Raw genomic sequence first — 16,318 nt, 5'->3', positions numbered from 1 at the left:
CTTGGGTGTCATCCCTAGAGCTCTTCTCACTCACGAACTCCCTCGGGTATCAAAAATCCACAGGTACCCAAGTCCCTTTTATAAAGTGGCACAGGACAGTCAGCCCTCTGAACCTGCCCATTCCACATCCATGGACCAAGGGAGCAACTGTATACTTTGGAGAGGAGGAAAATGTACCAAGAAAATGGGAACCAAAATTAAACAAGTAGAAAAGAGACTAAATGAGTGGGAGATTTGGAAGTGCTGGTTAGGGGTCAGAAAGTAAGAGCCGAAGCAGCAGTTCCTGATGCCAGTATTCGTGTTTGTCTCATTTTTGCTCTAGTAATAATCAAAGTTAACATTTAAAGAGCGTTTATGACGTGTCAGGCAGTGTGCTAAAGGATTTACATGCATTAACTTATAAATAAATGACTGCATGACAAACCTTGGATAGGCTATTAATGGCCTTATTTGTCAGATTGATGAAATTGAAAGCATTATTAAGTATGTTTTACAGATGCAGAAACGGAGGCTCAGAGAGAAGTGTCTCGGGCAAAGTGGTACAGCTCTAAGTGGCAGATCTGGGACTCAAACCCAGGTCAGTAACTGCATGTTTGCATGTTTCACAGGCCCCTGTCGATGGTTGGTTTATCGAGGACAATGGTGTTGTCTCATTTGTCTTGGCAAGTCCGGAACACAGCCCGGTGCCTGGCACACAAGGAGCACCCTTTAAACACTAGCTCAGACTTGGATCCACTTCGTGTAATCTGTGTTTGTTGAATGAATCAATGAATGACTGAATGTACTAACTCCCTTGGGTGCTAGCTGTGGATGGCTCCTCCAGGATGGGGTCTTGAGTTCCAGTAGCTGGGGTCTTTTTTGAGGATTTGTGAACAACAGGGAGATCCTGAATGGTGGTTTCTGTATCCACCGCGGGAGTGGAGAATTGATCCATCATGTAGAACCAGGTCACAGTGTGGGGTGTTTTCACGCTTTGTTGTTGACAGGGTAGAAAAGGACCAAGAAGACAGTGTGTTTCGGGGCTGGGTGGAGGGTGCTGGGGTATTATGTGGAGGGAGGGCTCTGCTCAAGAGAAAAAAAAAAGTTGAAAACACAAAAGGGACAGTCTGAAAAAAGGATGTTGGAAAAACAAACGCAGAGCTGAAGATGCAGAAGGCTGTCAGGGGAAGCCTGGGGGCTGACGTTGATGCCCTTGCAGAGACCTGTGAGTACAGAGCTCGGACAAAGCAGAGACAGGGTGTGGATGGTCTCACAGGCCAGCGGCTGGGTGGGGTGGGGCCGTGGGGCCAGCTCTCGGACGGGCCCACCGGAGCTCCAGGTGCTGGCTGGCTGAGCCTGAGAACTCATGGAGTCAGCTAACCAGCTGACCGTGACTGAGGGTGTGGGCTTGGGGAAGAAAAGTGAAGGGGGCAGGAGGGGAAGCTATAGTCACACTGAAGGAAGAATTTGGTGTCTTGTTAAAAGGCAGGAGCGAACAGCACAGAGGACTGTGATCTGGGGGACAGGCAACTGGGGACAAGGGAAACACTGGCGCTTTGAAATGTGCAAAAGAGTTTTAGGGGAGAAGGAGTCACAAACGCAAAACCCATCACAGAGGAAAACAGGGTAAAACAGAAGAAGCGGAAACGATGAAAATTGGCGAGTGTTCAGTTTACGAGAGACTGAGACATGATGTTCGGTGGTTGCTTTAGGCTTTGGGGGCAGGAGAACTATAAATACGGCTCATATGTAAATACCACTCACAACCTGAAAAGTCTGGAAGGCTCGGCTAAGACAATCTGTCTGCTGGTGCTTCAACGACTATGAAGGAAGATATCTGCGGCTGAAAGGACGCAGGATGTGGAATCTGAAAACTGGGGTTGAGAGCCAGCTTAGGCCCTGGGGGCGAGGACAAGCCACTGCCGTCCCATTGCTTCTGGGTCTGCAGCAGGGCAGGGGCAGGGGTTGCCTTTCACACGATCGATGGCTGTGAGGGCTGCATTAGCCACCCAGGGCTGCCACCACAAAGGACCACACACCGGGTGGCTTCAAACAACAGAAATCTCGCCTCTCCCAGTTCTGGAGACCAGAAATCCAAGTCAAGGTGTCACGGGGCTACGCACCCTCCCAAGGCTCTAGGGGGCTGCTTCCTTGACCCTTTGAGCTTCTGGTGGCCCCAAGTGGTCCCCGGCTTGTGGCTGCAGCACTGTAATCCCTGCTCTGTCTCACATGCCCCCACCCCCATCTCTGTGTGTCCCCTTTTCTTCTTCTAAGGACACCAGTCATTGGATTTAGGGACCACACTAAATCAGTATCATCTCATCTCGAGACCGTTACCTAACTACATCTGCAGACTCTATTTCCAAATAAGGTCACATTCTGAGGTCCCAGGTGGATACGGACTGCGGGATAATACTCAACACACCACAGGCTGCAAACATCAACGAAGCAAAAGCGCTGAGTAAATGTAAAAGGTTTCCCTCGTGCTTCTCCTGTTTCTTGCCCCTAAAAGGCCACTCTCACTGCAGTGCCTCTTCATGCACCTCTAATGACTGCCTTGCCCACAGGATAACATCCAGTCCCCCCAGCTGGCACTGCAGACTCCAGATGCTTCTCTGGTCTCTGTCACTGGAGTTTTCTCACCCTCCCCACGTTTTCCATCCTATGTTCCCGGCCAGCTGACTCCCCCTGGATCTTCACCACCCAGGTGAAACCCCTTCAGGAAATCTTCTCAGATGACCCAGAGGTGACTCCTTCCTACTCCTGAACCCCTTTGGCAGATACGCTCTCCTCCTCTCACAGGGCAGATAATCAGACTCCCTTTGGTGAAGCCACCATTTACGTCTTTTCTTGGTATTTTTGTGAACTTAAGCCTTTTCTTCTGTACCAGTCAGGAGGCCTTGAAGACTGCGTCTCTTTTTCTAGTTCTTTTTCTAGAATCTAGTTCTGTGCATGGCACGATCCAGCTCCACAGCGGCTGTTAACTGGATCATTTACTTCCCACCACACCACTGTTCCTGCCAAAAGTTCATCCTGGCTGCCTTTCCTGGTCACTTTGGTCCAAAGAGATGTCTTTCTCTTCTGAGCTCCTGCAGCAGTTAGCTCCAAGGTGGTCCAAACAAATGGACCACCTTGTTTCAGGATCCATTGCGTGTTCGTCTGATATACATTCAGTTCCTTGTTCATTCATGAAGACTCAAGAAGTGCTGTCCAGCCAATCACCATTCATTCACTCACTCATTCACGAAGTTTTCGTGACGCCCTTGCTCTGCCTGGCTCAGCCCTGGGCTCCATCCTCCTATTCGGAGGGCAAGCAAACTTCCTCATCCTTCTTCCTTCTCCTCACAGGAGCTAACACTGTTCTAAAGTTACACATGCTCGATGTGACAGTTCTATTCAAATTGCTTCAGCTCCTGCTTAACGGACCAAGTCAAGTGAGGGACTAAAAGTGCTACCAGCTTAAATGAGGAGCTCGAACCCCTCTGAGAAGGCACCAGAAGAGAACCAAGTCTGAGTTCTATGGCCAACGCTAGAAATTAAGGGCCGGGTGGAGGCTGAGCCAGGCTTGGAGAAGAGGCTTCCCAGCACCTTCTGCACTTGCCGTGGTGGGGAATGCAGAGGGCCGGGCTCTGCCTTGAGCATTTACCACCACGGTGACTGCCCTGTCCCACCATGGGCTCTGGTCAACCCCCTGGAAGCCGCAATGTGTTGTTCCAAACAGGACTTCCTGTGAGCGCAGCAGGGTCATGAACTGGGGACAAACAGACGGTAGTACGGCCGAGGCAGGACCCTGTGTGCGGTGTATCATGAGGTGCACTATGGCAGGCTCAGACACAAACTGCATCCCTCCTCCAGCTCCACAGTAAGGCTCACTGGCCGTTTCTCCCGCACTGGCCAGAAAGCAAGACCTACCACCCACTCTCCTGCATCAAGGGGGCCTCAGGGTCAGTGAATTAAAGCATCGATTCCAGCTGCTTCTCTGGTCTGAGCGTCTGAAGATGCCCTGGGCAGGGGACAGTGCCACCAGGGGCTCTGGGTAGAAGGGAAACACTTACCAGCGTTGTTCTGCTGCTTTGTGTTTTTGATGTAGGCGGAGAACTTGGAGAAGATGTCGATGCCCGCTGTGTTGGATTCCCGGTGCTTCGCAGCCAATTTGGGGTACCTGGAATGCAAGACCAGTGTTCTAGGGTCAGTGAGAACTCAGAGCCCCTTCCCATCACCTCACGATGAGTTTCTAGCAGGAAACACTCTTGTTTCTAGCAGGATCTACAAATCTTTTGGTGTTTCTCCAACCCATCCTCTAGGGAGGGTGGGCACTTGCATCTCTAGTTCAATGATAGAGGAAACTAGAGTCCAGTGAGGTGTGGAGAACTGCCCAGGAATGCAGCCTGTGGGCAAAAAAGCAGAGCACCACTCAGAGGGTCCAGGGTGTATTCTCTTCCTGGGACCACAAACAATGATGCGGCAATGCCCAGGCCTTAGTCAAAGTTCTCAGTGAGTTCTCCTCTGCATCAGGTGGGGTCCCAGACTTTTCCCCAACCCGTGTTATCCACTGCCAGCCCTGCGATTATAATCCTAGCTGCACGGAGCTAATTCTAGGAGCAAGGAGGTGCTAGGCACCTTGGCACTGAGGCCTTGAAATCGTCTCTTGAAAGGAATGGTCCTCTTCTGAAATATTCTTCTTTGTGTGCAGGAATCAGATGCAGAAACTACCAGGCTACGTTAGTGGGACAAGCATTTACAATTGTTTTATTTCCAGGCATGGAGATATATTTGCAATGACCCAGCGCCCCTCCCTCATGCGTTCTTCCATTTTGAAGCCAGAAGAGTATAAGAGGCAAACTGGGGTGAGGGCTCTCTCCTACTGGCCTTGAGACCAAATGAGGCAAACTTGCTTTGACCCCACTGGCACCATCAAAACAAGCCATTCTAATTTTCAAAACATATTATTTCACAAACATTTTACATGGATGGCCAGGCAAGGGTGGGAGGAGACGGGGGACAATTGCTAGGTCATCGTTATCACCAAGTATGTGGACCTTTGTGATCTCTGGGTGAACAGTGTGGACTGAGAACTATTTGGCTACTTTATGTTTAAAATGCAAAATCTTTTTTTTTTTTTTTTGGTTTAATGTTTTAAATAACTTGAACCAAAACGCCTGTAACAAGTATTTGTGCTCTTTCATTTTTTGGCTTCTCCACTGACCATTAGCTAGGACCGCCCACTCCTGGGCCACATTAGGTGGCTGTCAAATTTCAGATACTGCCATTGGACGAGTCCACGGAAAGTCACTGGGTCCAGCCCTCTGGCAAGAGTCAGATACAGAGGCATTATCGTCCTCATTTTATGGGGAAGCAACTGGAGACCAGAGACGTTAAATGGCTATTTGAGGGCTCATGGGGAATAAATACTGGAGGGACCCTGAGAACCCAGTTTTTGGGCGCTGAAGCAATGACCCTCGCACTGCATCACACCACTTCTCCAATATCAGCAAAAGCTAACTTGTACTGTGTCCACTACATGCCAGACACTGTTCGAACCCCTTCGCAGTTTCATCATTTACTCCTCACAGTTTCATTGGTATTGTCATTAGCCTCATTTCCCACAGAAGACGAACGAGACACAGAGAAGCTAAGCAATTCGTCTAAGTTCACGTGGCCAGGTGGCAGACCCAGGAGCCCAACCCAGGCAGTTTCACTCTGGAAGCCCAGATCTTAAGTTCCACGTCTTGTGGCCTCTCACCGACTCTGCTGTTTACCCTACAAGCTCCAAAACATCCCCTGGAGCTGGACTGAGCACCATGGAGGAACTCCCCTCAACCACCAGGAGGGGGCGCTCTGCACAGGTTCTGCACACATATTTTCCTGAATACCCTGGGAATCATCAATTCATCTGCTCTGACTTGGGGTACAAAGCAATTGTTCCTGCAGGATGCTAGGTTAATCTTCCAAGACGAGGGAATTTAGGATCATCCATCCCTATTTTGGCTTTCTCACATAGAATTAGGCATGCTCTTAAAATGGAATGTCTTAAATTATTTTAATATATACAAAGTACTCCTTGTTTTTGCTTGATAAGGTAATAATGTAAAGAGAGAAGGGCCTAGATAATGCATTTTTCCTTTGGGTTTGTTGGGGTTTTTTTTTATTTATGCCATCATTTGATCAGACTTCCACTAATCTGACCATTTCTTCATGGCCAGTGTGGGCCAAACATGATTGGGGGGCAGCAAATCCAAGACAGGCAAAAAAAGGGCCATGTGTTCAGGGAGACCGTGCGAGGGCCATCCTGTTTTCTAAGCACTATGATTCATCGAGATTTGACTTTACAGCATAATGTCCCACTGGAAGACTGTCCTTGTGGGAAGTGTGTCTTCAAATATTAACCTTACAGAGTTTGGTGACTAGATTTGGGGCAGCTACTGTACAGGATGTTAAGTGCTTTTATTTTAGCTCCATATTTACACTGCATTTTAAATATGCAAATAAGTGGGTTCCAGGGTACATTCTGTTTCTCTAAAAGGCTAACAAATAGTACTTCATTTATAGAAACAGCTTTGAAATAAGATTGTGATGTCATCTGGTGAAAATCAAAGAGATGGGCAATTTCTCTAACTCAAGGGTGAGCAAATGATGGCCTATGGGCCAAATCCAGCTCAACAGTTGTTTATGTACCTCCCATGAGCTAAGAATACTTTGTATACTTTTAACTAATTGAAAAAAAATCAAAAGAAGTATATTATTTTGTGACATGCGAAAATAATATGAAATTCAGGTTTCAGCATTCACAAATAGAACACAGCCACATCCATTTACTTACATACTGTCTATGGCTGCCTTTACTCTACTAAGACTATATGGCCGCAAAGTCAAAAATGCTCCCTGGCTCTTTCCAGGAAAGTTGGCCAACCCCTGCTCTCAATAATGAAAATTTCTCCCCACTCTGTTTTTAAGATATCTTATTTCAAATGCATTCATTTTAGATATGCACTTAAGCTTCATTCTGGGAAGTAAAACAGTTGGCCACTCATCAAAACAATTTTTTTTGGTAAATAGTAGCAAAAAAAAATAAGATATGATTGCAGATGGAAATGCTCTGATTGGCTTAGAGTCCCAAAAGACGTCTCACTGACTAACCATAGGCCACCACGCCCCTGAACAAAAGGACTCCATGCAACTAAACCAACATGGAGTAAGCACCTACCAGGGGCCAAGCCCTGTCCCTGGCATTGGGGATACACTGGAGAAAAAGAGAAACAGTCATCTCGCCCTCATGGGGTGACCTCTGCTGATTCCAGGGGCTCTTCTGGCAGCCTGAGTGTTGACCCTCCATTTTCAAATAAGCTGAAAAGTGGAAGGATGTCCCCTCTCTCCCTTCTCTGTTATTCCTGCTTCCTCACCTCACCAAACCCTCACTGGAGAAGCAGATTAATGCTTCTGACTTTTCTGCTCCAGAACTGTGAGCTTGCCTCGTCTTATCCCTGCTACTTAAACAAATGATCCCTGGAGGTGGATGAGGTCTGGCTTATTCATAAAAAGACAACCCCTGGGAACTGTGGATTTAAGACCTAAGCTCACCAGTAGTTTTTATGATTACTGGGAGACGGTCACAAAAGAGGCACCGACCTCTCTTCAAGCTGCCATATAATGAGCTCTGACTCTACGTCAGGCACTAGGTTAAGCAGTATCATCTTCAGTAATAGTCCCTCGAGATCAACATGACGTCATCAGTTTATAGATGTGAGAATTGATGATCAGAGAGGGAATGAGTAATTTATCTGCAGCAGAGACCACACATGCTCATTAAATACCCACGTGCCTCTCTGCATTTCCCTGCCCCTCCCTCTCAGATAGGTTGGGGTCATGTGACTGGATTCTGACCAATAGTATGGGAGGAGAAGTGATGTAACCACTCATAACCCTGGGCTTTAAAAATATTTTGCATCATCCTTCTCCTCCCTCTTTCCCTGCTGAAGGAGTCTTGGAAGAAATGTATTTCAACAGCTACAAAAGAGAAGAGGGCCACACTACCCACTCAGACTCTGCATGAGTGAGAAATAAACCTGTATTCTGTTAAGCTACTGAGATTTTGTGGTCAATTAGTTACTTCGGTGTAGCACAACCTGGTGGTTCAGATTAGAACCCAAGGCATTCTGACTCCAAAGCCCATACAGTAAGCCCCCTACATACGAACCTTCAAGTTGCAAACTTTCAAAGATGCAAACGTGCATTCGCATGTCCAGTCATGTAAGTTAGTTCACATGTCTGGCATACACTGTCACGGGCATGCATCCTCTACAAGTGGTTGTGCTTTTTGTGTACTTTACTGTACTTTACTGTATAGTATTGTATAGAGTACAGTAGTACAGTATCTTTACTGCAAGCCCCGGATGTCCGGAAGCAAGCATAAAAGCAGCAGTGAGATGTAGCTGGTACCGCTAAGAAGCACAAGCTGTGGGACTGTACTACTGCACTTTCCAAGGTACTGTACTGTAAGATTAAAAATGTTTTCTTTATTTTTTGTGTTTGTTGGTTTTTTATGTATTATTTGTGTGAAAAGTGTTATAAAGCTATTACAGAACAGTACTATATAGCCGATTGTGTTAGTTGGGTACCTAGGCTAACTTTGTTGGACTTAGGAACAAATTGGACTTAGGAACACACTCTCAGAACAGAACTCGTCCATATGTAGGGGACTTACTGTACTTTCAGCCACTATGCCATCCTGTGCTTGGTACTGAGGCTGCTTCTCCACCTCCCAGAGGATCAGAAGAAACTTCGTGATTTTTACTATCATGAAATATCCATAAACATTTCTTAAAATAATGAATGCAAAGTGTCTTCCAATTCTGGTATGGCTCTGAACACTGTTAATACTTGAGTGATAGTTGACTGACTAAATGACAAGACATGTAACTAGACTTTACCCGTTCACTCCCCTGAATTTTTACCACTGTTTATTTCAAACCGCAACCGGCTCTGGGAAAGCACTTTGAAAAATGCGTGGAATCATAGAACTTCTGCTGAAAGGCATCTTAGAGACTATGTAGTTTCAGAGATGAGGGAATGGGGAGGGTCTGAGAGGGCACGAGGCTTGGCCAAGTTCATACAACAAGCGCTGTGTAGAAAGGTGGCCGGACTTTGGTCTCCTGACTCTCACTTCTGGATCCCACTACCTCGGGCCCTTCCATGAGGATGAGGATGAAAGGTAAAGGCAGCATGTCAACAATAATCCTGACGCTTCGCTGTGCAGCATTAACTGGGTCAGTCTAAGGAGAAGGATGGAAGTTCGTCTCATTTGGAAACTTCTTGAGACTTCCTAGATTCCTCACTTTGACACCAAATGCTTTGTGGAACCCAGTGTGATCTTTTAAAAAGATTGCTGGAGTGTTTGTGTGTGGGTTTTTTCCTTTAAAAAATAGAGCTAAGGGGAAAAAGGCTCCCACAATTTCTTGGCTCTCTGGCAGCTTTTACAAACAGCAGTGTGATGAGAAACACATGCCGACCAGCGTTTGTGGAACAGAAACGGGGGTTTTGCTGCCCCCTAGAGAACCAGAAGGCCAGGCTGCCCTCCTCCTGGGGCCTCTGGACATGGGCCACCTGACCGACCTCCCAGCTAGAGTTGGTGGGAAGCCAGCCGAGGTGGGTGGCTTTGCTGTGGGCAGAACAGCTGGTCTCCCTTTGCAGGGCTGAAGCACAGGTTTGCTGACATTTCCTGGGAGGTAATTATGGTACCTACGCCAGTCTGATCCATACAAAGGCAGCTAAAGGACACTCCTGGGGGCTCTGAAATGGTTGATGGCCTCATCACTAGGGTCCCACCTCGGTGCCCTCCTGGAGTTGTGCATTTTCAGAGTTTTGAGGTTCTGCTACTGTGGCGTGGCGGACCGTAGGGTCACTGACACGTCAGGAATGGACTTAGTAAAACCTCCTACACACATCGCAGTCCAGAGGGACCTGGACCAGATGAAGCAGAGCTCAGGACAGGTGGAGAGAGAAGTGAAGAGGTGGCGTCTATGTCCTGCATAGCTTAACCTGATTGGGATCATGGAAATTTTCCAGAATCGGATGATATGGTGATGAATCTGATCACGGCCCTCGGCTGGAAGAATGTACCTGTACACATGGGCATACAGTTCCGGGGGTGGGGGATCCTCATGGGCCCCCTTGGTCCTGTTGGGGATATAGATTAGAGAGCCCTGGGTTAGAGAAACAGCCCCCCAAAGGCACCGCTGAACGGGGACTGAGGGAGCCTGGCTAAGATGGGCATGAAGGGTCATCCTTTCACAGGGGAGGGAATGGAGGCCGAGAGCAAGAAAGAGACTGGTTCGAGGGGTCACAGTGCATCACTGGCAGATCCAGGAGTGGACCCAGGCCTCCAGGCCCAGCCCAGCCCAACCCTGCACGCCTCCACCCACCAGGCTGGCTATCCATCCTCCGCATTGTTTCAGTTTCCCATTCCCTACTGGCCTTGATGGAAGCAAGGACTCCTGCGTGCGGGTATTACTTCTAGAAGGGAAAATGTTAACTTCATCGTGGACTTTCCCCTCTCGATCTCCCAGACAAAGTCCAAACCCTATTTAGTTATTGAAAACAGCATTCATTTTCTGTTGTTGGATTCCAAACCAGAGCCAGCAGTGAGGTTGAGTCCCAAGGGAGGAAGAAGGAGGCTGAGCCCCCTGGGGGTCTTTTCAGCATAGGGGCTGGCCTGGTATTACGGGTGGGGCTGCCCAGCTGATTTAATCAATGCATTTATTTTAAAGTCTATTGGACTTGAGGCAATTTTCCACACTCACTATGGAGATAAACTGTCCTAATGTGGATGGCTGAGGATACATTTTTAGGAAGAATGTATAAATGGTTGAGGCCTAATTAGATCACGACTGGGAGTTCTGATTTAACAGTGATCTGCTAGATGTGTGACCTTGGGCAAGTTACTTAACCTCTCCGATCCTCAGTTTCCCCAGCTATCAAATTAGGATAATGATAGCACCTACCTTTAAGGGCCCACTAAGTGAGGGCTATATAAATATCAATTAAAAAATAAAACTTTAAAATAAATGCAAGATGGTCATTTTTATAGTCAATCCCACTTATTTTACCTACTGAGTATGTCCTAAAATCCTTCCTACCCCTCTCCCCCCATTTCCCTGTCACTGCCTTAGCCCAGCCCTCCAGTCTATCTTATGCGGAATGTCACCAGTTGGCGCCTTCCTAGTTGATTTCTAGGAGCTTTTCCTCCTCTGCCCTCCCCATCTCCCCCCATCCCCCAAAGTAAGCCTGAAAACGGATTCTCCAACACTTTTGCTTAAAGCTTTTCAGTGACTATCCCACAGGATAAAGTCCGTGCACACCTTACTCTATATGTAATATTATTGTTCCAGTTTTTTTTTAAAGGTGATTGTTTGAATCCCTGATTTCAGTAGAGTACAATGAACAAGTCTAGCTTCCAGCAGCTTTTAGAATTCTCCTCTCTTCTGTTCACTCCTTTTTCCCATCAGGAGCAGCTTATCTACCGGACAGGAACCCACAACCCTCTGGTCTCTCCTCTCCCTGAGCTTGTTTTCAGAAGAGGAACTGCCTTCAGCCCGTGTTTTTCATGTTTAATTATGGGCTCCGACCTGACAGGGTCAGATTTATGACTCTTATTCATACCTTGGTGTGGTTTTAAGTCATGGGATTACCTCTCTCCTGGCTGACTTTTCACTTCGTCCGCCTTTCAGCTCTTGTTCTGCAATGAGGGAGCCTTGGCCTTCACTCAGGCCGAGGGACCTGGCGTTAAGGGGCATCAACTCTTGGGGTTGGACTTTGTGGAGGAGGTTTGAGACTGGCATCCCTTTGGGGGTGGGGAGGGCCACGCGGGACTCTCCCTTTGCAAAGAGGGTCCTGGGCTCTGGATTGATGAGGCCCCTTTGGAAATCTCCCCCAGGATCCAGAAAAGCACAAGGACCCCCCTCCCTGTCATTAGCTCCAGAAACGAGCAGCTCATTACTTTTCAGGGGTCAAAGTCTCCTCCAGGAACTCCTCGATCTTATTGACGTCTGTCTTCACGTCTCCGTTGAAGGTCAGGAAGGGCGGATGGGTGCCAGGGGCGAGGTTGTGCAGGTCGGCTGGCTTTCTGTGGAGAGAGCAAGGTTCAGGGGTGGTTTACACCAGGGTGCTTCACGGACAGGGAAGCCCAGGGTGTACTGTCCATTAGACGCCCGTCGGCAAAAACAGACCCGGTGTGAGGCGTAGGGCAGAGGAGGTTGGAGAGATTCTGGAAGGATGTGGTGTGACACAGGATATCCGACCGGTGGGATTCAGTGAGAGAGGAGCAAGTCGGATGGACTTTGAAAAAGCAGTGTGATCACAGGTGAATATTTAAGCTAAAGCCAAGCTTCTGATACCCAGGGAGGAAGTTGGGCTTTGCTTTCAAAAGGTCCTTCACCCATCAGCTTTACAAAAATGCACGAGGCAGAATCCCAAACTTTAAACATTCATGAATTCAGTCACTCTTTTACACGAAGAACGATCTTCTCTGTTCTTTAAGGTTTGCGCAATGGGAAGGGAGTGACCTTGTGTTTGCCATGGGCCCCTATTCACGTCCAAGGCTGAGCTTCTGGGCTCCCCACAGCCGGTCAGAATGGAGGTGCAGAGATGGAGCAAAGCGAGGGGAAGAAGGGCTGGTGGACGGATGGAGGGAAGTGGGCAGGGAGAAGGCTGCACAGAGGACAGAGGGAGGAAAAGGAGAGATAATGATGGAAACTTCCCCGGGCAGGGCTGGACCATCAGTCACCCCAAACGCTCTCTCTGAGAATGCCACACTCCTGTGGGAGGCAAGCGTGGAAAACATTAGATGGAGGAACCCAAAAGGAGTAAACAACGGGGAAGAGGAGTCTAATGAAACACATTCCTGGCGTAATCAGCTTGGGAGGGGAAGAGAAGAATTTCAATTAAGGTGCCCCTCCCACATCCTTGCCCAACAGGCACACTCTCCAGCTGCCTTCTGCGGCACTTGGAACTCCTCAGACAATTGACACTGAGAAAAGCATTTCTAAAATCGAATTTCCTTGGTCCCTGTGTTTGCTTTGTGAGTGTTCTTCCTTTCAGACATTCTTTACCTTCTCCTCCTGTTTTTGAAAGCTCACCTAAGGCAGCAATGCTTGGGTTCTCAGCAGGGCGGGAAAATCTATACTGATTTTATTTTTCAGCAATGACTCCTCTGTGGCTTAAAGATCCAGAAATTATGAAGGATGGTTTTCTTTTTCTAGAACTCAAGAGAACAATGGGCCCTGGAGTCTGGCATCCTTGGGAAGTACTGCCCTGACCGCTGGAGCTCAGCTGACCTTGCCAGTGGACACTGGTCAGGGGTGGCCCCCTCTCCTTGTTGACCCTCTTCAGTAGTTATGAAATTATGTAATTAGAACTTAATGACATATTGCCAAGTCTAACTTACAGATTATTTAATGTATATCAGTCCTCCTTCCCTGCCTGGATTGCCAGCTCCGGAAGGGCAGGATGATGCTAAGAAGAGGCAGCACGTGCGGTGTTCTTGCTACAAGCCAGCACAACACAATGCAAGTGGTCCATGGCCTGCTAATCAGATCCTCACAGTAACTCTAGAAACAAGGCATAACTTTTATCCCCATCGTACAGGTAAGGCAATGGGCTCAGAAAAGAGAAGATTCAAGGTCACTCCACCAATACATGGTGATGCCGGGATAAGAAATTAGTTTTATTAGGAATTGCTAAACTTCACTGTATCATACATTTTTTAAATTCCTTAATTCATATACATATATATATATAATTTTTTTTTTCAGTAAGCAATTCTCCTTATCTATAAAACTGGAGTCGTGATACCTGCCTGGCCCACCTCAAAGGGTGTTGGCAGGATCGGATGTGATGACAGCTAGGAAAGAGCCGTGTGAGGACCTAAGGAATGCTGGGATGGTTCCCTCTCCCATTCTGATCCCCAGACAAATACGAGTCACTTTCACAGATGATACTCCAAAGACCTCCTGTTCTCCACTGAAGGAAGCCAATCTTTCCAACGGCAGGAAAGTCTGCTCTCTGTAGTTGTCACAGACAATGTCTGCATTTCGTGTGTGTTTACGTTCATTTGACAGAAATTAGTCAGGGCCCCGAACGAATGCATTGGCTGCTGTGGCAGATACAAAGAAACTCAAAACACGATCTCGACTTGCCCTTGAGGAACTGAAGGTCTGATGCGAATGACAAGACAAACTTCATAACTGACGTGTCCTGAAGAACATGCCATGTGAACCAAGAAGATCGGGTTTTTAGTGGCAGCCCCTCCAATTCCAGGTGGGCGCCTTGGACAAGTCATTTAAATGTGTCTGTCTTGGTTTCCTCATATAGAATGAAGAAATAAGATCTCCGTCACAGGGTTACACTTTATGTGACTTTTTTATGGGAAAGCATGCACTAGTTGTAAAGCATCGGGATTGTAGATATCGTAAACTGGTGAGATACAAAATGGACCATAGATGCTGGGTGAGTCTGGAGGGAGGCTGAGTGATAGATTTGCCTGAGAGTGGTAGGGTGGGAGGGGGAAGCTTCCCAGGGGAGGGGGTTGCTTCTGGGGGCTGGGCACCATCTCTCCATTCAGGAAAAACAGAGAGCCTCTGTGAGACAGAGGAAGCAACCCAGGCAACGGCTGGAGGCCAGAGGGACAAGGGCAGCAGAAGGTGGTCCAGCCTGCCAGAGGCAGATAGGCCCTGGGAGATCATGTTGGGAAGAACCAAGGCAAAGACAATGGAGGGCTGCAGATGCATTTATGCTGCAGGCAATGGGAAATGTCAGGAGGTTTTCTGAGTAGGGAGAGCCACGTGATGAAAGGATTATTTTAGGAAGACTATCCTTATGATAATATAAAGGATGGATCAGAGAGAGACAGAGAGAAACCAGAAGGAGGAAGACCAGTCTGAAGAAGAGAGAAACAGTCCAGCTGCCAGTGGTGGGACCCACACCATGTGTGGGCTTTGGGAATGGACAAGAGAGCCTGGAAGTAAGAGACAGCACGGGGAGAGAATGCCCTGGGCTTGGTGACTGATGGACGACGGGGGTGGCAAGAGAAGGGAGCTGGAAACGTTTCAGTGCCTCGGAAAATGGAAGAACAAAGGAATTCAGGAGGGGGCCCCAATTCAAAGGGAGAATGAAGGTACAATTTTTGACACACTGATTTCAAAGTGATAACAGAAAATCCAAGTGGAAACATCTAGAAGAGAGCAGGGCTCTGGGTATGGAGTAATTGACATAAAGGTGACAGGGAGAGTATGCTAAGCTCACTGGGGGAAAGCTGTGGCAGGTGATAAAGACCCAGGGAGGGAGCCTGAGCCACTCCGCATTTAAAGGACAGGCGGAGGAGAGGAAAGAGAAGAAAGATGGAAACAGTGGGGCTTTTGGTGGTGAGCAATGCCCGTATTTTCAACAGCCATCAAAACTGCACTTTAAAAGCAGAACACGAGTAACTCTCCATCCCAGTCTCTAACCCAGAGCTCTCACACTAAGGAGTTCTAAAGATGCGAACATAATGGGAGAAACAGTATGGAGCCCAGCTCCTCGGAAACTCAACCTTTCACACCTGAAGTCCGGCTGGGGTCCCCTAGGTTGGGGGCACTAGTAGGACCAGAACGGCTCCCTCCCAGATTTTTAGATGCTGCGCCCATCTCTGTGCCAGACACTCTCAGTCGAGACACCTGTTGTCCATTCCCTCCTTCTTCCTTGCTCATCGGGATTTGCTCTGTTCCAAGGGTGTTGCTCGCTCTTGCAGCCTCCCTTGTAACTAGGGCTCTAGGGCTCTGGCCAGCAAGGTGTGAGCAGGAGGATGCTGGGAGCCTCGAGGTTTTCGCCCTCCCTCATGGAAGAGTCTCTCTTCCTGCTCATGAATGTACCATCCTTTACCTTTTCAGATCCACAGTGGTGACGTTGAACACAACTCCTTTCAGCCAGAGGATCATAAAGAGGCGCTGGGAGAAGGGACAGTTGCCAATGCTTTCCCCATCGATTCCAGCCTAGAAAGAAGAGCACCAGAGTCCTGAGTTAGCTCGTGCACATCAGCAAGAAGGAATATAGGACTGCAACAGCCAGACACCAGTCTGGGCAGAACCGAAAGTCCATGCCCCAGCCTTACTTTAAAGTTGCCCTCTAAGATTTATCCTTGTCTTCCTAATGTTTATGCAAGGTGACACCTGGCACAGGGTAAGGGCTCGATAAACACGTGCAGAACTGAATGTGAGTTTCCAGCATGGTGATTACGGAGAGTCGTAACTTTCTGAAACCATTGAACCCTTGCATCTCAGGGTAAAAAGAGACCTTCAGGGCTTCCCTGGTG

At 48.0% G+C, this 16,318-nt stretch overlaps 1 protein-coding gene across 1 annotated transcript in view; it reads right to left on the bottom strand.

Annotated features, from left to right (window-relative positions):
- Nucleotides 1-16,318, bottom strand: part of LOC132431954 (chloride intracellular channel protein 5) — a 104,991-nt gene that overhangs the window by 32,476 nt on the left and 56,197 nt on the right. Inside the window, exons 2-4 of the mRNA XM_060021721.1 lie at nt 15,889-15,998; nt 11,972-12,097; nt 4,035-4,141 (exon numbers count right to left, since the gene is read on the bottom strand). Of these exons, the coding sequence (XP_059877704.1) occupies nt 4,035-4,141; nt 11,972-12,097; nt 15,889-15,998 (343 nt within the window). The remainder of the gene's footprint in view (nt 1-4,034; nt 4,142-11,971; nt 12,098-15,888; nt 15,999-16,318) is intronic.

The sequence above is a fragment of the Delphinus delphis genome, chromosome 10, assembly GCF_949987515.2.
Source record: "Delphinus delphis chromosome 10, mDelDel1.2, whole genome shotgun sequence".
Classification (NCBI taxonomy): Eukaryota; Metazoa; Chordata; class Mammalia; order Artiodactyla; family Delphinidae; genus Delphinus; species Delphinus delphis.
This window is presented reverse-complemented; position numbering and strand designations above follow the sequence as displayed.